The sequence below is a fragment of the Podarcis cretensis genome (assembly GCF_951804945.1).
Source record: "Podarcis cretensis genome assembly, chromosome: 12".
Taxonomy (NCBI): Eukaryota; Metazoa; Chordata; class Lepidosauria; order Squamata; family Lacertidae; genus Podarcis; species Podarcis cretensis.
In genome coordinates, this window is record NC_137181.1 from 31,771,016 (window position 1) to 31,792,546 (window position 21,531).

At 43.6% G+C, this 21,531-nt stretch overlaps 2 protein-coding genes across 5 annotated transcripts in view; one reads left to right on the forward strand and one right to left on the reverse strand.

Moving 5' to 3' along the window:
* VWDE (von Willebrand factor D and EGF domains) overlaps positions 1-21,531 on the reverse strand; it is a 45,180-nt gene that overhangs the window by 20,815 nt on the left and 2,834 nt on the right. For all 3 annotated transcript variants that reach the window (XM_079947884.1, XM_079947882.1, XM_079947883.1), the window contains exons 3-13: positions 20,259-20,490; positions 16,775-16,834; positions 15,235-15,494; positions 13,691-13,780; positions 12,303-12,447; positions 9,735-9,949; positions 8,923-8,996; positions 6,780-7,053; positions 4,504-4,712; positions 2,115-3,109; positions 357-493 (exon numbers count right to left, since the gene is read on the reverse strand). In XM_079947884.1, the coding sequence (XP_079804010.1) occupies positions 357-493; positions 2,115-3,109; positions 4,504-4,712; positions 6,780-7,053; positions 8,923-8,996; positions 9,735-9,949; positions 12,303-12,447; positions 13,691-13,780; positions 15,235-15,494; positions 16,775-16,834; positions 20,259-20,490 (2,691 nt within the window). The remainder of the gene's footprint in view (positions 1-356; positions 494-2,114; positions 3,110-4,503; positions 4,713-6,779; positions 7,054-8,922; positions 8,997-9,734; positions 9,950-12,302; positions 12,448-13,690; positions 13,781-15,234; positions 15,495-16,774; positions 16,835-20,258; positions 20,491-21,531) is intronic.
* Positions 17,120-21,531, forward strand: part of LOC307199829 (uncharacterized protein C7orf78) — a 45,959-nt gene continuing 41,547 nt past the window's right edge. The window contains exon 1 of one of the 2 annotated variants that reach the window (XM_079947945.1): positions 17,120-17,143. The gene's annotated coding sequence lies outside the window, so the exon portion shown is untranslated. The remainder of the gene's footprint in view (positions 17,144-21,531) is intronic. The other variant, XM_079947941.1, reaches the window with a different exon arrangement.

Consider the following 21,531-nt stretch of genomic DNA (forward strand, 5'->3'; position numbering starts at 1 on the left):
GAGTAATTGCTTTCTCCCCTACAAAAACTGTCCTGTAAATTTTGCTCGCAGTCTTCATACTTAACCAGTAGTAATGCAGAACCAAGTAGCTGTACCCACAAGTCTGCATGGGACTTTCCAGTTTGTCACCTTTGCACAGGGCCAAAAAATAAAGTTGAGAAAAGAAAAGAAAACCATGCTGAACTCGGTTTCTCATAGCCTTCTATTTGCAGGCTCTACCACTTGTACCACCTATGATTTCCTCAGTCAGCAACTGCTTGAATATGGAGAATACGGATGCAAAATGGCTTACAGGATCATCAGGTTCTAAAAACCTGAACGCTGAACCTTTATCAATACGACATAAAATAATCCACCTGCAACTTATTAATTTCACATCTGGGGCCTGGTGACTCCATGAATCCACGACCAAAAACTCTTACAGTTGTGCAGTCATACTGCTGGACATCACACAACCCTCCATTGTTCAGCTCTGTAATTTCCGGAACCTGATCTTGAAAACGAAAATCAGAAAGTGAAACACACCGAGTCAATCAACAGGCCCTTCGTGTAAACAGTATGACAGAGCTTTTGTGCCAACAAATACCTATCGAACAAATATGAAGAAAATAGGGCACTACAGACACAAAACCTGGGCAAAGAAATAAACTAATTTCAACATATTTCACATTGAATTTCTTTGAGAAAATTTGACATACCGAGTTCTGTTAAAGGGAGACATAGGTTTCACAAACAGTGAGCATGGGGGCACACTTGTCCCTTAACCTCAAATTTCCATTATTCCATTATTTGAATAATTTTCCATCCAAAAATATCCCCAGCGCTCAGAAAACTGAATGTCAGAGAGAAGTGTTCTTACTTGGATACGCTAATTGTTTCACATGCGCAAAGAATACAGGGATCATATTTAGATCCATTACAATTTGGGTTCAGACCTCACCACAGAATGGAATCAGTCTGGGTTGCCTTGATGAATGCTCTTTATTTAGAGCAGGACACAGGGAGTGGGACCTTGTTCTTGGTCTCTCTGTTGAATGGTTTCTTTAAATGTAAAGGTTCATCATTGCTCCACCCGATGTGCATGTCTTTAAGGGGCCAGAGAAAGGGCCAGAGCAAAATAACGAGACCCAGCTTTACAGCTGTGAAACATAGCAGGTGCTGCTGAGTTGTACTGATTTAGCTGTGTCAGCAATTGGGTGTAGTATATAAGGAGCAGCACCTAGCTCTCCCATTACCCTGGGGGATGGGTTGGTGGTTGGGTCTGGTTTGTTGTTGATGTATTTAGTGTATAAGGAGTTTTTGTTTTTCTAATTAAAACCTTGTTTAAGTTATTTTTGAGTCCCTTTTTAATGCATGGTCTCCCCAGCAAGCTCTCTGCAGCGCTGCAACACTGCAAATAGCCAACACTCTCATCATCAACCATGCATCCTCCTGGACCAGCTCCGGGAAATGGAAATTGGGAGCACTGTATTACAGTGGTTTTAATCCTCCCTTCAGTCCAGAGAGGAGTATTTGGAGAGTGTCTTTCAGCACCTCTATGCTGTGGGGTGCCACAGGGGACTGTCTTGTCTCCAGTGCTATTTAATATTTTCATGAAGCTATTAGGAGCGGTCATTGAGTTCCAGGGTCAGTTGCTATCAGTATGCTGATGACACTCAGTTCTATTTCTCCATAACAGCTGAATCAGGAGGCCACACAGTCTCCTGGCAGAGGCATAGTGTGGGGGGTGCCAGGGGTGGCCATGGCCCTGGGCACACAATTTATGAGGGGCTGTGAACCAGGCAACCCCATGTAGACACCCCCCAGAATGGTGCTCCTCTCCACCCACCAAAGGCTGTGTTGCATTATATAAAAGACCCAAAGGGTATCTAATAGAAATACCAAATAGAGGCATCCGGCTGCATTCTATAAGGAGGCTGGAATGTGAAATTGTACTATTTTCCCAAGCTAGTAATTGAGACTAGTGTTCCAGTGAGCAGTGGTTAAATTTGGCACAACAGGAGCCAAATATTACATGACTTACCTCTAGGAAACAGGTCAGATGCAGAACAGACTGCAAAGCTGGCCGTTTTACAGATTAGAATATAGATGTTGGATAAGGAGGCTTGACTCACCAGATGAGGTGCTGCAGTCATACGAGCTGAAGCCTTGAAAACATGCACAGCCCCATTCAACGCAGTGACCTCTCCCGCTGCAGAGGTTGGGACACTTCAGTGCTAAGAGCAAGTCCTCAGATAATCTCTTGTCTTCTTCTCCGGTGCGGTAATTAACTTCTTCCAAAGCTCTCTTTTCACATTCGTTTTCTAGGAGGGCCAAGCCTGCCTTTGCCCAGCTGAGGTCGTCTTTCAGTTGCAGATCCTTGATGCATAAGTCTACCACATCGTTGACCCACTGGCCGAGGAGAGCCTTGCAAGCCCTCACTATGCTGGAATTGGCAACTGTCTCTTGGCAAAGGTTCAATGCATCCGACTCAGTGAGGCCAGAAGGCGTAGGCCATGAAGACATGGGCTCTTGGTATGGGTCAGCCATGTGATCTTCTGGGAAGAAATAGCTAAATCCATCCAGATCTGTTTGGCTTAGGCTCTGGGATGGAAACACAGAAAGGTACCCGTAGTCATGTTGGCGCTTTGGGCGTGAATGTATTTTGCGGCGCTGCTGGCTGCCAAATTTGTCTGTGTAGCTGTCAGCTCCCCGGCCCCAAACAGCCTGTTTGTGTGTTGTAAATCCTGTCTTTGAGTTCAGAAAGGGAGCCGTGCGTTTTGGGGTTGCTGTCTGAAGAGCTCTTTGATTCAGAGAGCGTCCCTCTCTGGAGGGAACAGCAGAAGAAACCTCCTCCAGCACAGAAGCACGTTTCCTCAAGCCCCTGATAGGATCAAGTGAGCCGATGTACTCAGCGGTTACATCCAGCCCCGGGATCAAGGAAGGGAGCCAAGCATTTTGTTTGTTTCTTCTGCAGGGCACAGACAATTCTGCCTCAAAAACAGAATTCAGTTTATTTGCTGGTTGGTCTTCTGCCACGTCACCAGCATTGCAATTACAAAAAACTATTTCCTTGGCCGGAGTTGAAAGATCCGATATTTGGTCAAACAGACTCTCTCCTGGTGAAATCCTGTCAAAAAAACAAATGGAAAATCTCAACATGGCTGCTATCCAAACAAGCAACATGCATGGATGGATGGGTGGATAGAGGGGGGGGGGGGAGGCGAGAACTGTTCATGCCACTGGAGCTTTGTGATACTTGTTACCATAGCAATTTTCCTTTTAGACATTTGGCTGTCCAGCCTCTGTTCCAGCAAAGGAAATCCTACTAGACCTCTAGGCAATTCATTTAAATGTTGAACCAGTCTAACCATCAGGAAATTTCACCTGCCACCCAACCAAAAAGTATCCTCCCATAACTTAACATCCATTAGATATAGTCGTGCCCTTTGGGGCAGCAGAGAATAAGAGTTTGCTCGCTTCTATGTGACAGCCCTTCAGGTAATTGAAGACTGTTCCCCACTCAGGCTAAGCAGTTCCTTCAAACCCCCTAGGACTTGTTTTCTATACTGTTGAGCATATCTGTTGCCTTTATGGACTCTAATTTGTCAATATCCTTCTGAAAGCGCGGTGTCCATTATTGCACAGTGCTATATAGCTGGGTTTTTTGTGTATGTATATATAAATACACAAATAATGGTGACACACCTGCCATCCCCTGAGCCTAGATTGTCTCATTGTGCGGATAAAAAGATCAGAGACCTTAAGCTATGGAACAGGACACATTCATAATGACAGGGGAAATTAATTAAATGGAAAATGGAGATTGTGTAAGTTTGTGCAGTATCTTTTTATTGTTTTTTTAATGTTATTGGGGAACTAGATTCCACATTCCCTTCCTGCTGTTATCATTTCCATAATTAACTTTAAGTGACAAGAAGTCAGGGCATTTTGGTACAACATTTCAAAATTTGGTCAGTGCCTGGATGGAAGACAGGCTGGGAACCACGTGTATGTTACCTTGGGTTCCATGACAGAAGAAAGGTAGAACAGAAATAAGTCTTTGCACTATTGCACTATTGCAATACTACCAGTGTGGTATAGTGGTTAAAGCAGGCATAGACAAACTCAGCCCTTCAGGTGTTTTGGGACTACAACGCCCACCATCCCTAGCTAACAGGATCAGTGGTCAGAGATGGTGGGAGTTGTAGTCCCAAAACATCTGGAGGGCCGAGTTTGCCTATGCCTGGGTTAGAGTGTTGGACTAGGACCTGGGAGACTGGGGTTCAAATCCTCACTCAGCCATGAAGTTCATTGGGTGACCTTGGCCCAGTCACTGTCTCTTAGCCTAACCTACCTCAGAGGGTTTGTTGCGAAGATAAAATGGGGAAGGCAAAAAAACCCCTCACATGTATGGCACCTTGAGCTCCTTGGAGGAGAGGCGGAATATAAACAAATAATTGAATGAATAGATCTCCCCTTTGCAATAATATAAAAGATACTGATAAGACTTTTGGTTATTACCTCCATTCATTAATAAAAGATGTGTAAGTATCAGCTCCTCTAGTGATTTCAGTTCCGTCCACATTGTGGTAATCATTCTCCACAATGCCATCAAATGTTCCACAGAGGCCCAGCGTGTGTTTATAATCCAAACTGGGGGCCCTGAGAGTTAGACTCATTCCCCATTCACTCACGTCAGCTCGAATAAAAGCTCCAGAAGAAAACGAGATCTAAAAACAAATGGCATCACACCGAGAGAACAGGAAGACCTTTTCAGACAGTAGTTTCCATTTATTGACCGTTTTGGAGATGAAACAAATTACTGCTTTGCCCTATCTCATCTGACTCCTTTTTTCTGTCTTTTAAGTACAGTAAGCCCACAACTTATGCAAGGAATACATTCCAAGGATGACGCCTAAAGCCAAAATTGTGTTTAGTCAAACACATTGAGCTCGACAGCGGGGGGAATTGCCAATGTCTTTTTTTGTTGCCCCTATTCGAAATTTTCTATTTTTCTATTTTGCCAAGTGCGTAAAGCTGATTGCACACAAGTTAAATGCCCGTAAGGGGGACGCGGGCGGCGCTGTGGGTAAAACCTCAGCGCCTAGGACTTGCCAATCGCATGGTTGGTGGTTCGAATCCCCGCGGCGGGGTGAGCTCCTGTTGTTCGGTCCCAGCTCCTGCCCACCTAGCAGTTCGAAAGCACCCTTAAGTGCAAGTAGATAAATAGGTACCGCTTTATAGCAGGAAGGTAAACGGCGTTCCGTGTGCTGCGCTGGCTCGCCAGATGCAGCTTTGTCACGCTGGCCACGTGACCCGGAAGTGTCCGCGGACAGCGCTGGCTCCCGACCTCTAGAGTGAGATGTGCGCACAACCCTAGAGTCTGTCAAGACTGGCCCGTATGGGCAGGGGTACCTTTACCTTTACCTAAATGCCCGTAAGTTGCAGGCTTACTGCACAGCACTGTGTTTAAAAGATGCATTTTCAAAGGAAACGAACCCTGTGCAACAACTCCACTTGCAACTGACTGCTATATTCAAGGGACGGAGGCCCTCAGGACAACCAACCACAAATCTGTAAATGGTAAGGAGAATTGTCACTTTGACATGGATACATAGGAAAAGTTGGCTTATCAACACAAAAACCTCAGTGATGGTTCTCGTTCATCCCTGGACCACTCCCAAATCCATCTCAACATCAGGTCATCAGATCATGTGGGAGAGGCAGAGGACTGTGACCCAGATTCTACAGATAATATGACCAACAGGACAATGGGGTCAGGAGCTTGTACCGCTCTCCTCCTCTGGCGTGGTCACAAGGAGATCAGAATCTTTTGCTCCTGCTTTCAATTAACAATAGTTTAGGATTTGGACTAATCTTTGATTAATCTTAACTATGGCTTATTGAAACAAATCTGCTTTATCAATCACAGTGGCTTCTTTCAGTAATCATAAAAGGTAAAAGTAAATGACCCCTCACAGTTAAGTCCAGTCGTGAACGACTCTGGGGTTGCGGCGCTCATCTTGCTTTACTGGCCGAGGGAGCCGATGTTTGTCCGCAGACAGTTTTTCCGGGTCATGCAGCTAGCATGACTAAGCTGCTCCTGGCGAAACCAGAGCAGCGCAAGGAAACGTCGTTTACCTTCCCGCCAGAGCGGTACCTATTTATCTACTTGCACTTTGACATGCTTTCGAACTGCTAGGTTGGCAGGAGCTGGGACTGAACAACGGGAGCTCACCCCGTCACGGGGATTCAAACCGCTGACCTTCCGATTGGCAAGCCCAAAGCTCAGTGGTTTACACCACAGCGCCACCCGCGTCCCTTTCAGTAATCATAGTGAAGACTAATTGCAGTTCATCAAGGTTTAGACATAAAAATTGCAGCTAAGGCTTCTAATTTCCTCGTGGCCACACTGGAGTAGCAGAAAGAAGGAATGCACAAGTCCAAGACTAAGCCATGTTTGTTTAGATAATCATAAATCATGGCTTATCATTAATGTCCGAACACAGCCCATGTATGTTTATTGGATTTTTTAAATTTAAAAATCCCTAATGCTAAACTGTGGTTAGTTAAGAGTGGGTAACAAAAGCTCCTAGTTTCCTCATGGCTAAGTTGGAGGAGAAGGGCTGGGCAATGCAGAAGCCCAAGGCTCAGCCAAGCCTTTTTATGCAACGATAAACCATGGTTTATCATTAATGTCTGAAAGTAGCTTATATATGTGCATTGATTAAAAAGGAAACAGGAAACTCCTCCTGAATCAAGTTGCTTTACAACAGATATAAAATGGATCAACACACCGTGACTTTTCTTCCTGAATATGATTCAGTGATCCTGACGCCGCTGTCTACTGAAGCTCTGCTCTTCACAGATAAGTGCGGCTGCGAATCACGTAGCTGACCACTGCACATGTCAAAAGCTATTATATCAGCCCCTTCTTGGGCAACAAAACCACAGTTACATGATGCTGGGTAGTAGAGGCTCCCACAGTCCCACTGGCGTACGTGGACTTCAAAATCACGGGAAGTACTTCTGTATAGCACAAACGTTCCCGTTTTAAAGTTGTCATACATCCTAGAAAAAAAGGAGAGCATGCAAAATTATTTGTGTTTCAAAATTATCATCACTTTTACGAATTGCTATTTTAATGCAGTGCCGATTCAATGTTGTCATTTTTTAATTTAACTTGGGGGGGGGGGGCTGTTCTAACAGGTTTTTTTATAACTCAACCCTATGCATGTTTATTCACAGGTATGTTCTGCCTAGTTTTAAAGGGCCTTGCTCCATGAACAGGATTGCGCACTTCCTCACTGAAATACTAAAGTCAAATTATACCTAGCATTCTGTTGCATGTAGTTTATCCCAGATTTCTTTTTATTTACAAAATATAGCTGGACTACAAACAAAAGCCGAAGGCCAACATTGGGTGGCAGTAGTGATGATTTCTTAATCATTTTCCTTTTTGCATTTCCCACTAAAAATTGCCCCCCCCCAAACAATTTTTGCCCTGCCAAGGAAAATATGGTGCCTGCATATTTTACTTGAAGGGTAAAAAGTTATTGAGGTTAAGGAGTTTTTAGGGTGGAAACTGAATGAGGGGGAAGCGTTATGAACACCTACTTTAGTTTACTGCCCCCATAGCTGCAATTTTTGAAGAAAAAGAAACTATCAGGGACAAACTGTTTGTGACTGAGGATCGGGTTTAACTTGGCCTTCGTCAGAGGATGTTTCTGGAGCTTTCTTTTTCCTTTCAAGGCTGAAGAAAGATTATTGGGGGCAGGGGTTCTCCCAGGGAGCTGAAACTGCTATAGGAGAGCCATTTTTACTCATGACGTGTAGACTTATTATCTCTGCTCGCACCCAGGGTGTAGGGTGAAGACAATTGCCCCAGAAGAATTCCTGTACAAGGAGAACTGAAAGAAACCACTTTGGATTTGGCTTGGGATATTGGATTTTGGACTCAGAGATGCTAAAGTTTCTTTGAGCAATGTGTGCTTTGCTTCAACAGCTCCATGCTACTCATGCAGCTTCCACAATTGTAAACAGCACAGTTATTATCCAGACATGGCAAGCACCCAATCTCCTGTCCTCTAATGGAACCTTACCTTACTCAGGTAATAGCTGCACTGAATTTCCTACTGCTCAGGAAAAGAAAGTAAGTTATTTATTTGTTTGAAAGAGAAACAAAAGAGTATGCCTCAGCCTTCACCAACCTTGTGGCATTCAGATCATTCAGACGACTGCCGTTATCCCCAGCCAGCATCAGCCTGGGGCTGATGGAATTGTAGTCCCAAACACCTGGATGACACTAGGTTGGTGAAAGCTATATTCCACAATATTATTATTTAATCACTCCCTCCCCATTCCTTGGTGTGTTGATGTTCCTCCAACTCCCTAAATAATACCTTTTCATTTTTAAAGGGAAGGTTTTGTGATGACATGAGAATGGCATGATGGACAGTTTTTTTCCAATACCATTCAGGCAGGCCACACCTACCTGTGTGAATTTCAGGTAGTTGCTAGGAGACTGGGCTGAATAAAAAAATCTCACTGCCTCTTTGCCTAGTCAATGCTCACATAATATGGGTTTTTATAAGCACACGCTCGTTCCTGGCTACGCATTGTGGGTGCGGAGCATTCAATGTAACCACCATTACTCATCTCTAGGGACATATTCTGTAGAACTGCTGAGAAGATATGATCATCCCTAGCTGTGTTTCATTGTGACAGAACAGATTTCCTTCATAAATATAGCAACCCGTGTCACTGAGTTGAAGCAAGTCACTAAAGCCTTTCTCCCCAGCATTTTGATGGGGTGGGAGAAGGTTTCGATTAACAAGTGACAGATAAAAAATATTAATGTATTCATCTTAGTGCCCACGATTAAAAAAAAAAAATCCTCTCTTGAAAAGAAAAAGGGGAAAGAGTAAGTTTGTAAATTACCTGCCATCAAATGTAATGATATGTGGGTCAGTAAAAGAGTAGCAATAAGCAGAGGGCAGATCTTTCACAGTAACCTTTAAAAGAAGTGAAGACATTAAGGTAAATCAGCTGATCAGGAATCCTTCAAATATATTGACGTGCTGGTTACGGAGCTTGACTTACAAGTAAATAACACAGCAATGCTTCAATTCTAAGCCTCACTAATTTCAAAGAGACTTACTTGTATCAGGTAAGTGTGCAGAGTAGGCGATGGGGAATCTGTGCTGTTCACAGATGTTGTTGAATTACAACTCCCATCAGCGCCGGCCTGACTGGCCAAAGGCCAGGGATGTTGAGAGTTGTAGGCCAGCAACATTTGGTCACTGGTTTCCCCCATACATGGTGTATAGAGCGGCTGCTTAAGGGGGTCTGCCTCACACATACCAAGGAATATGCTAGTCATCACTGGCTTTTCATTACGTTTTAGCAAACAATAATGTTTTTAACTAAATTTATCCATCAGTTAGAGGCTTCTGATGAGGTGGCAAAATGGTTTTAAAATAGCTTTTTAATCAATTAAGATGTCCAAGTGCTGTTTTTATTTCATGTTTTATACATACATGTAAGCCACCTTGGGAGAGCCCTGCCCTGAAAGAATTTCACAAAACAAAACAAAACGACATGCTGTGCGAATTAGAAATGTCATTATAAATGATGCTCATAAGTCATTGTTAAAAACGTGCAAAAAAGGAGAAAACCTAGCCAGTTTACATCAGCTAACTTCCAAGTGATTTCTTTTTCTTTTATCAAGACTGAACGGAATGGGTTTCCACCTGAATACTTTCCACCATGTAGCCATTCCACAGGAAGTTGTCGCTAACAATAGGTTCTGCCGCAATTCTGGTTACTCTTTCTCCATTTCGGGTGAAATCTGTCACCGCGGTATAATGGATGCTGGCGTGGCCACACGTTCCATTGTGGCAGGGATGCTGAAGAAGCTCCACAGAGCAAAAAGAAAGAGCCACGTTTAAGCTCTGCGGACCTTTACCTGTTCCAAAGCAGACAGCCATTAGCAAGATTTTAAGATGCAACAGAGTTCTGTTTTTAGCATTAGTGATTTGTTAAAATCAAAGCAGTTTTTTGGGGAAGTGGCAGGATATAACTGTCAGGTTGCAAATAAACAGAGAGGCAACTAGTTTAACCTCTTGCAGGATCTTGTATACATTACTCACTTCTATCTCATCGCCCTCTCTTACCTCCAAAATTTACTTATGTTATCATGTGCACACAAGCATGAAGCAGGGGTGGAAAAATGTGTTATTGGGGTGTCAGGCTGTGTGCCGAGACCCTTCTCACCCCTGGATACAGCAATGTCAGGGAATGGTCTGAATAGGATTGGGAAGTGTATCCTCAGCCAAATCAGCTTCTGTCTGAAGAGGAGGAGGAGGAGAACGATTCGCATCCCTTCTACCGCACAGTTTCAGTAGGAGAGATAGAGGAGAATGCTGCACAGCCTCTGCAGGAGTTACCTAGCTACAAGATAGTTGAAGAAGAGGAGGAAGGGAGGGAACAGCCAGCAGAGACCTCCCTAGAGAGACTGGATGACCCCCTCTCTCCTCGGGCTCATAGGTCTATCCATATTAGAGAACATAGGATGCAGAGAGGTGAAACTTCCCGTCGGCGCCCAGGATGTTGCTGGAGATGGAAGGGAAAGGCTCAGAGTAGCCAACAACCTCTCTTTGTGGGGAGATATGGATTATTGCTTTGCAACCAGATGACTGAATAAAAAGGACTATAGAATACAAACTGCTTGTGATTCATGCCTATGAAGTTACCAGGGAAGGAGAGGACTCTCCATGCCTGGCAAGCGAGTATTAAAATATAAGTCAGGCTAGCTTCCTGATGAGGTGATCACCTTGGTAATGGACCATTAAGGGAGACAAAGGAAAGGGGCTCTGTGTGAGACAACAAATGGGCAGGGTCCCCTCCTTCAACTCTTGGGGTGTTAATACTGTGAGCCCCTCCATCAGGTTGTACATATGTGTGAACAAACCATATATCATAAAGACACCAGTCTCCACCGTGCCTCATTCCCAAAGGAGACATGAACCCTGAATCTCACACTGCTTGGAGATTGGGGTGGGGCGCAACATTATCACAACACAGCCAGTGCCAGACACCAATACATCTTATTGCCTTAGGTCAAGAATGAAGAATGGAGAACCTTTGGTTCTTAAGATGCCATTGGCGTTCCCATCAGTCCCGGTCACTATGGGTCAATGGTGAGAAAAGGTAGGAATCAAAAATTCAGAACAGACAAAAGGAATTACTACCAAAGAAAGGCCATAGCTCAGTGAGAGCATTTGCCTTGCATGAAGCTGGTTCCAGGTTCAAACTGCAGCATCTCCAGGTAGGGCATGGAACATCTCCTGTCTAGAACCCTAGAGGGCCATGCTTATTGTCAGTATAGACAATTATAAGCTAGATGGATCAATGGCTGACTCAGTATACGGCAGCTTTCTGTATTCTATGTAGACCAGTTTCCACACCTGTGACTAAGAAAAAGAACATGATGAACCCTCCTGCAACCACACTGGTTTAATCTTAGTTTAACATGGGCATTGGCATGGTGTCTTCCACTGTGCCAAAAGGCAGCAAGCTAAGCTAGAGTTCTGAACTTCAACACAGTGCTGGCTCCTCACACAAAGGCTGTGTGATGGCCTGGGAATCCGATTCAGAGGCTGAACCGGAGGAATCCCCGCCTGCACAGGAGTCCCCGCCTCCAGGGCAGGCTGAACTGGGGCACGACCTTGATTCTGAAGCGCCTGCACCTGTGCCGGATACTCAGGAGCAGGCACCAGGTGAATCCACTCTGGCTCCGGAGGTGGTTGAGGACTCAGTGCCTACAGGTGAGTCACCCCCTGGGTCCAGTAACCCTTCAGCCTCTCCTGAACTGCAGAGGCTCAGGGCAGAGAGGTGAAGGGAACTGGTTTCTCCCAGGAGGAGTGCTCGCCTTAAGGCCAGGAGAGGCGGGTCTCCTGGGGGCCGGGACTGCCCCTGGCCTCAGAGAAGATAAAGGCCAGTCAGCCCGGTCCCAGGTTGCGGGAGCAACGTTGTTGAAGAGCTGTTTCGGCCTGCATCCAGTCCTGTTCCCCCAGAGTTCCTGTCCTTGCCCGGCTTCTCGCTGTGGACCCTGCTTCGCCCGAGGAGGACTGTCTGCCGACCCTCAACTCAGGTCCTGGACCTCGCCCCACGGTAACCTCCCCCCTGGGCCAGCATAGGCTGCCATGCAACCAGCATGCATCACCTGAGCAGGGCAATGCATGAACATGTCAAAATGAGGATAAAAAGTACATATTCAAGGCACAAGCCAATTAAAAAAAAATTGAAGAAGAAATTACCTTCCTCTATTGTTCTTAATTTTAATGAGATTTTGCAGTCATTTTCCAGCTGACTAGCTTGAGGACAAGGAATGGGAATTTTGCTTTCTATCGTCAGTCTGTATTCCTTTCCATCTTCTGATATTATAAATGCCTCAGGATGTAGCTGAATATAAGAAAAGGAACATGCTATGAACACAAGGTATCCGTGTGGAATTATCTCACAGTAAATGTTCAGAACAATGCTGAAAAGAATTTAAAGTGAAAACTGGTTTTTACAGCTGTAGAAAACATCAGAAAGGCAATCAATAAGATAACATCCAACTGTAAACCTTGCTGTGATGATGGCAATTTAAAAAAAATTCCCTTGGACTTAATTTCAGTAATCTTGCAAAATAGATTTCTCCCCCCCCCCCCCCATGCAAAAGGAATACAAAAGTAGTTTGCTTTTATAAGGAAACTCCACAGAGTGTGCCTAAACACAGGCTGATTTAAACAAACAAACAAAATGATTGCATGCCAACTCATTAGTAGAAATAATTTAAATGGTTTGACGAAGACCAATTTAGGTTGCACTTAGTTCCCACTATGTCAAGTCTCAGAAAGCTTACGCGCTGCATATTTAAAGCACATGACTTCCCCCAGAGAATCCTGCGGACTGTAGCTTACTCCTTGCACAACTACATATCCCAGCAACCATGGCAAGCTACAGTTTCCATGACTCTCTGAGGGACATCAGGAACTTTAAATGTATGGTGTGTACGCAGCCTTTTCACAGTGATTTAAATGGGACCTAGGTGTAATTAACTCAGGCTGGAATCCTGTATACAATGGGGTTTACTTCTTAACAGGGTAAGCTTGAACAGCATGCCTGGGTCCAACTCAGGAAAAAAATTGCATGCATTTGGAGTGCCATTTATTACCTTTACATGCTATCACACCACTAATTTTATTGCCAACAGAGAAAAATTCTTGCACTAGCAAATATTACAATATTGTTCTTCTGAATATTTACACCACTGCAGTGAAGACAAATATGACTTACAGCACAATCCTATACAGCAGGGGTGAAGAACCTGAGGCCCTCCAGATGTTGCTGGATTCTCCCATCAACCCTAGTATGGCCAATGACCGGGATAATGGGAGTAGCAGTCTAGTAACTTGTGGAGGGCCATCTACACATACTGTATATCTACTCAGAAGTGAGCCTCACTGAGTTCAATGGGGCTTACATCCAAGTACAACATGCAAGTGTGGGTCCTGTGGCCCTCCAGACGTTGTAGGAATTCCAACTTCCAGCCAACATGGATGATGGGAGTTGTAGTCCAACTTCATCTGGGTGTATGTCTTTTCCACCTCTGGGGTACAGGGTCATAACTACACAATGCACTGTTTTCTTTTCAGCGTACCTTAATTCCTGCAAAAAATTCCATGCTCTCAATGACTGAACTCTGCATTTCTGGTTTCTCTAAGAAAAAGGTGGAACTGCTGCAGTAAATCTATGTAAAGGACAAGAGAAGGGACAACACTATATTAAAGCAAGAATGGCAAAGATCCTTGTGGCACCTAAAAGACAAACTAACTTAGCTTTCAAGGGTTAGAGTCTTCTTCGTCAGAGGCATGAAGTGTTGTCCTCTGTTGCAGAAATATATACAAAATCAAGAGGGGTAGACAGGCAGAAGCAGTGAGATCAGAAGGCAATGAAATTCAAGGAGTACAGGCAATGCAGTAGATCACAGAATGATTAAAAAGCAATTCCTGAGACTTGGTGCTTCACTATTTCTGTGTTCCTTTTAACACTCTTATGTCTCTCAATTAGATCTCCTTCAGTTATATGCCACTGGGGTCATTCCATATATCAAGTGATCCAACTTTTTTACCTCATGTCATCCAATTATCTTAACATTTTGTACACTCATTGAATGAGGAAAACTAAGTTTAAATCTAAAATTTTAATTTTTAATCTTATCCAGTTTTTGAGTTATGAGGGTTTGAAATGTCAAAAATAATGACAATTTTGGCCTTGCCAGACTACACAAAAACCTTTAAAGCTCAGCCCAGGATTGAGATACATCAAAACTAAAAACACCAGTCTCTTCAGAACTTTAATCATTTCACAAGTGTACAAAATATTAAGAAAACTGGATGACATGAGGTAAAAAAGTTGGATCACTTGATATAGAATGACCCATCTTGAGAGTTTTAGGTCCTTAAAAATGAGATATAACTACTTTAATTTTTTTAAAAAAATCCTGTTCCTTTGCCAATTTTGATTCTGGCACTGCCTATTTTGCCTCTAGCCACACCCACCACTGGCATGCGGCCCCCAGGAGCCTGGCCAAAAGGGAACATGGCCCTTAGGCTGAAGTCTTCACCACCCCTGCTGTAAGCTTTATGGCCAGATGGAGATTTAAACCTGGATCTCCCTGGTCAAAGTCTAGCCACTATGCAACACTGTCTCTTAGGTTGTAGGCACTCCCAGTGTCCCCTAACAGAGGGAACAGCAAGATGCTCTAGGTCACTTTTCAGTTCACTTTATACTGCCTTTCCATATTACTATACAGTTTTTATGGAACTGCACTGAGATACATGTTATTTGTTTGCTCTGTACCTGGTAAAAATTTGCTTGCTTGTGGCATTTATGAGGGGGTAACTTTAACAAAATCAAGTGTTTAGACAGATGCAGATATAACTGTCTCCATCCCAACCCTAAAATCTCATCTGGTGAGCTTGCTGGATTCTTAAAATAACAGATACACAAACCACAACCTGGGAGTTAAGGGTGCTGCTTCTAAGGGAATCACAAATAAGGAGTTTTGGAACTCAGCATTTATCATTTGGTGCGACTCCTTACTTAACATGGATTAACTTGTTGGACTTGTAATTAGAAGAGCACTGAGGAGCATTACCTTTTTGCAGAAACATAAAACAATAATACAGAACTTAAACATACCCTGTCTCCTAGCCGGAGGTTTACCCCATCCAGTTCTAAAAGTGAGAATGCCTGGACTGTTGTCTCTTGCTTCAGTTCTTCTTTGATGCTTTCAGGAGACAGTCTGGACCAAGCCACAAGAAAGCCCACAGAGGTGTTTGTGGTAGGAACATCAAAGGAGCACCTTAAGAAAATGCTTCCTTCAAGTAAGGCCGCCACTATTTCAGGTGTGCTTGGAGGGGGTGGTGAAGGAAATGGCAACTGTGAAGTAGGTAATTTCTCTAACGACAAAAACAAGTGGAGAGGTGGGTTAATGCCATTTAATAAATGTAAAGCAGAGAGAAGACTTCCAGAAACAAGCAGCAAGCAAAATAATGTGATTTCCTGCTAACTATTTTAAACAAGAACATAACAGGAGCCCTCCTGGATCCAACCAACGGCCTATCTAGTCCAGCATCCTCTTCTCACAATGGCCAACATTTAAATTTAGAGTCTTGATGAAATCAGAGTCAAACAGGTATGGTGGTATAGCATAGCATGTGGTGTGAGAGTGTGTGGGGAAAGGGTGGCTGTTGCGAACAGAAAAATCAACACACAATTAACACACAATATCCATTGAACCTATGAGCAGATCATCATGACACATGCAACATAATGAAAACCAAACTGTTCATTATGTTTATTACTTTGAGCTTTAAAGAGTTAGAAATTAATGCTGGTGTGAAGTCACAAAACGGCCGCCGTAGGGTGATTTTTATACAATGGGAACAAATAACTTCAAACATGGGGAAAGAAAGAAATTGACGGATAATACTCCATAAATTCCTTGTTACTTTTTAGCTGTTGTATTTCATTTCCCCACCCCCCTACCCCAAACTGGACAACAACAGGCATTTTCCAGTGTCTTTTAGACAGAAAGACTTTATCATTGCCCAAACTTGAGGGTGGTTACAGGACAGGGAAAGAAAAGCCAAGTATGTCAATGGGAGTCACCTCATGTGGGAGGCATCACAGGCAACCACCTTTCTGGCGTCTCCCACTCTGGGCCAGTGGGCCACCATTGGGAGCTAATAGCTGCACCCACAAGGAAGTGGCAGATAGTTGGTGGAAGGACCCGAAGTGAGAGGCAAGGAAGTGAAGATCTTGAGAGGCTGCAAGAAGAGACAAAAGCTCCCAGGTGACTGCTCAGCAGGTCTGTCATTTTCTGTGGGTGGCCAGGACTGAGAGCTACCTTTGAGAGAAGAGTCTCAATTTGTGTGCTGTATTTGTATTTTAGATACCATGTTGCTGATTTTCTCCTCTTTTTATGCAGTTGCGAGAATTTGTATTGCATTCTGTATTCCTGAATGTAACTACATTTGTATAATTGTTCTGATTTTAATGTTGCACAGATATCCTGTTATGGTATTTGTGTTGTAAACTGTCCTGTGGTCTTCTGACAAAGGGTGGTATGTATAAATAAAACAAATAAATGTCAAATAAAATCAGAGTTAAGACAGAAAATACACAGAATCCCTGGGTCAAAATAATATATTGACAAAATCTGCACAAAACAACTTACCACTGCATGTGTTTTCTCTCCCCCCAGTCTGGCAGGCCTGCAGTTCAGCACCTGAAGTAACTAGAGATATATTTCTTACATATAATTGCATCAGGTGACTGTTCAACAGGAACTCTGAGCATTTTTGCCTTGTATTTTATTAAAGATAAATTAGAAAATTAATGGCCTAGATTTTTGAGCCTAGATTAACAGACCCTCCAAGCGTCCCTATTTTCCAGGGACATCCTTGATTAAGAGAAGCCGCCCTGGTTTCTGATTTGATCCTGGAATGTCCCCCTTTTCCTTAGGATGCTTCTATTTTCATTGGAGAAATGTTGGAGGTTATGGAATTATCCAACCCCCAAGCCGTCTGAAGGCAATCCTGTATAGGTAAGTCTTTTTAATGTTTAATGTTTTATTATGTTTATATATATATATTGGAAGCTGCCCAGAGTGGCTGTGGCAACCCAGTAAGATATGTGGGGTCTAAAAAGTAAAATTATCATTATGGAATGGGACGTCCCTATTTTCATAGGAGAAATGTTGGAGGATATGGATTGACAGCTGTCAATTGACAAATTCCAGAGTGGTGGCCATGCCAGTTTCTCACAGCAAAAATAAGGGTCCTGTGACATCCTTCTTTCAAAGCAGGTGATGAAAGCTAGCACCTGGTATCAAAAGCTCTCCTTCAGATGCCACAATACTTTTTTGGCTTTTGCTCCAGCAAATAAGCATTTGGATCAGGGATTGGGGGAATGTGGCCCTCCAGTTGTTTCTTGCACTACAATTCCCATCATCCCTTGCAGTTTGACATGCTGGCTGGGGGTAATGGGAGCCGGAGGGTGTACATGTGCCCTTAGAGGCCTTCCTTTGTGCCCACAGGATTCTGTCCCCTCTGACCCTCCCTCAGCTGAAAGAAACCCTGTTTAGCCCTCTAGTTTTGCAGTGTGGGGTCAATGCAGGTGAGGCTACAACTGGGGTGGGGAGAGTCTTGCTGTGTCTGGAACCACAACAGTTGCTCTGGTTTTCAAATGTGCCCATAGGCCCCAGAAGGGTGGGCAAACCCTTCTATACCTACTCCTGTTTGAAAGTTACACCTCTGGGAAGCTCTGGCCTGGTTTATTTCTTCTTCAAATATTAAACACCAGCCACGACTGAGTTATAGAGTGGGAAGATTGTTCACCCGCAGTCAGTAAGTCCCTGGTATTGTTAAATGTTGACATCTAAGTTCACCCTGAGAATGCTTATAATTAAAAGTTCAGTTTTTATTATAAACTATTCAAGCTGAGTGAACTGTTTAAAAAACTTTTCAGCATGCTGCAATTTCACTAAACAGCGCTAAGCTTTTTTAAAACCAAATGTATTTCGCTTTTTTAAAGACAGCTCATTATTTTCAGTTTAAGAAAACAAGTTGGCTTTTAGTTTAATGTAGCAATGAAAACGTTTTCAATATTTAAATTGTTCTCCACCATAAAAACAAATGGTGTATTATACTATACACATTTCGCATTTTCAGTAAATAAGTTGCATAGGATGATGAAGAGTGTTTATGCCTTTCACTATCTGCTTTTCGCTGGCATAATAAAGAAATCCATTAAATTATGATAATTTATTTTGGCACATAAAAGTAATAAAGAAAACATTATTATGGTGGCCTACTCAGGGTAAGTAACAGTTCCTCTTCCTGATAATAAAAAGTTTATTTCATGTCTTTTAATTAAAACACTAGACAGTACGAATTTAAAACCCTCTTTTACTGCAAGTAAAGTGACTTTCACTAAGAGATCCTTTTTTAGTTCTAAGGCCAATTTTCAGATGCAAATGGAATTTTGCTCCAACTACTCATCAAGTTTTTGAAAAATAACGCAACTTAGCATGTCAATTGCTCATTTATTCTTTAATGGGAGGGTGTTTCAGAGGCCAGGAGAAGCATCAAATCTCCTTCTATTAAGAAGAGAAAGGGAGAATCACAAGCCGAAGATTCAACAGGAGATGCCTTCTTCCTGCCACTGTGAAAACCTCCATAGCCCTTGCCCTACCGGAAGGGTGTGCAGATTAGTGGATTGGAGGTGGGTTAGTGGAAATTTCGATCCAAAGGATCTATAGACTACCCAGTCCCTCCACACACCTCCAAACCACAGAAGCTGGCATAGGGAACCTCCCTTTCACAGTTTCCAATGGGAGGGAAATCATTAACTACAAAATAACAACAATAAGAACACCTGGAAATGGAGACAGAGGTGCTCGTGCCTTGCTTTGCCATTACTTCTGTACTGCTGGTGAGAGGTTGGCAGGATTTTGGAAACTGCCTTTGATTCTCCCTTTCCCGCAGCTTTTAGGATCATCATCATCACTATCATCATAATTTATTATTTATATCCCACCCATCTGGCTGGGTTTCCCCAGCCACTCTGGGCGGCTCCCAACAGAATAATAATAAGAATAATAAAGCGATAAAACATCAAACATTAAAAACTTCCTTAAATAGGGCTGCCTTCAGATGCCTTCTAAAAGTCAGATAGTTGTTTATTTCCTTGACATCTGATGGGAGGGCGTTCCACAGGGCGGGCGCCACTACTGAGAAGGCCCTCTGCCTGGTTCCCTGTAACCTCACTTCTCGCAGTGAGGGAACTGCCATAAGGCCCTCGGCGCTGGACCTCAGTGTCCGGGCTGAACAATGGAGGTGGAGATGCTCCTTCAGGTATACTGGGCCAAGGCCATTTAGGGCTTGCAATCTAACTCAACTAATTCTTGTAGTTGAATTAGGGGCTGCAGCCTTGTCTGAGTTTATGAGGAACATGTGATTTATTATTAGAGACATTTTATGTAATAACTTATATGAATAAAGCACAATGCCTGTCAAGATTTTGGCTCGTGATAGGTGATCGCTGATTGTTTGGATCACTTTTGAGAGAGGACACATTGAGAGCAGCTTTCTAGAAAGGAAATATTTGAAAACAATATTACCCAGCTGCAGTCTGAGGTGATGCTCTATAACACTTTTTCATGAGTAGACAAGGTCTAATATTCTCTATAGATGTAAAAGGTAAAGGGACCCCTAACCTTTAGGTCCAGTCGCGGACAACTCTGGGGTTGCGGCGCTCATTTTGCTTTACTGGCCGAGGGAGCGGCATACAGCTTCCGGATCATGTGGCCAGCATGACTAAGCCATTTCTGGCGAACCAGAGCAGTGCATGGAAACGCCGTTTACCTTCCCGCCAGAGCAGAACCTATTTATCTACTTGCACTTTGACGTGCTTTTGAACTGCTAGGTTGACAGGAGCAGGGACCAAGCAACGGGAGCTCACCCCATCGCGGGGATTCGAACCACCGACCTTCTGATCAGCAAGCCCAGTGGTTTAACCCACAGCACCACCTGCGTCCCTTCTATAGATGTAGAAGGACTTATAAAAATGTAACAAGAGGCCAAATGGTTTGAGACCCATTTGGGAAAAGAAAACATACACATGTTTTCGGATGTAGCAGGCAGCATGTGCTTCCTCACCTTCTGCGCAATATCCCATGCACCCCTGGGTGGGCTGGAGTAAGTATACAAAGAAATCTCCACAGTTCCTCACACTCACAGGAATTCGGAAAAGGCAGCAGTCCTCTGTGGTGCTGAAGAAAAACTGCCAAGTTGCACAGGCTGTTAAGTGTTTGATCTCACCAGGCTGAGGCAAGGACTCGGACTCTCTCAGAGACAACCAAACAGGGGCCTGTGTCCCACAGTGATTCATCTTTTAGCACCAAAACCAAAGCAGAAGAAAACAGTTGATCAACAGAATGTTTCCACCATCCAAGATAAGAAAACACACACACACACACACACAACTTTATAAGCCAAGCCAAAGAGGAGATTATGGCCACTTCACTCCTCCTTGGTTATTTTGTTGGGCTGATCCAAGCCATGGTTTGGCTTGGCTTAGCAGACTGTCTGATCATGGGCTCATGGTTTAGCTCTCTGCAGAGTAACCATCAGCTGTAACCAAGATTTGCTCTATGGTTTACAGCTCATGGTTCAACAGGGAGACCAAGAAGCAGATTCAGATGAAGAACTAAGTCAAACCATGGCTTAGCTCAGCACAGAACAGAAGCAAAACCAAAGAGCAAAGGGGTTGCAATCTCCTCTCTTGGAGCTTAATGCTGATGCAAAATCATGGTTAGCATAACATGCAAAACAGCCTTTTGAGAAATAAGGGACACCATGGGCAACCCATTCCCACCCTGTTGAGTGCAATAAAGATAATGAGGTTGACAAGCACTTGGCAGGCAACAAATACATGCTGGTGGGCAGCCTCAGACTACGCAACACTTAGACTATACAAACTGAGTAGGTCTATAGCAGCAGCTATCTCATAATACAGGGTGGGGAACCTGTGGTGCTGCAGAGGCTTCTGAACCACAACCTCCTCATGCCTGACTGTTGGCCAAACTGGCTGGGGCTGATGGGAGCCAACACTATCTAGAGAGCCACAGATATTCCAGCCTTACTTTAGTGATAAAGGAACATAGGGAGCTGCCTTTTACCATCCTGGTCAGATTATTGTGCCTCCACCTTGCACTATACAAGCTGATTTTGGCACAGATGATAGAGAGCTAGAGGATGTCTTCCTTAAGTTGATCATCTGCATTCACTCAGTGTCAATAATGTGGGGAAAGTAAACTTGTTTTAGAACAAGAACAGAAACTTTTTGATGCTGCCTACTAAAATCTTGCCCATCTCAGACCAAACAGAATTTTCTATCACTACTCTAGATGAAGAATATTCAGGGACGTTT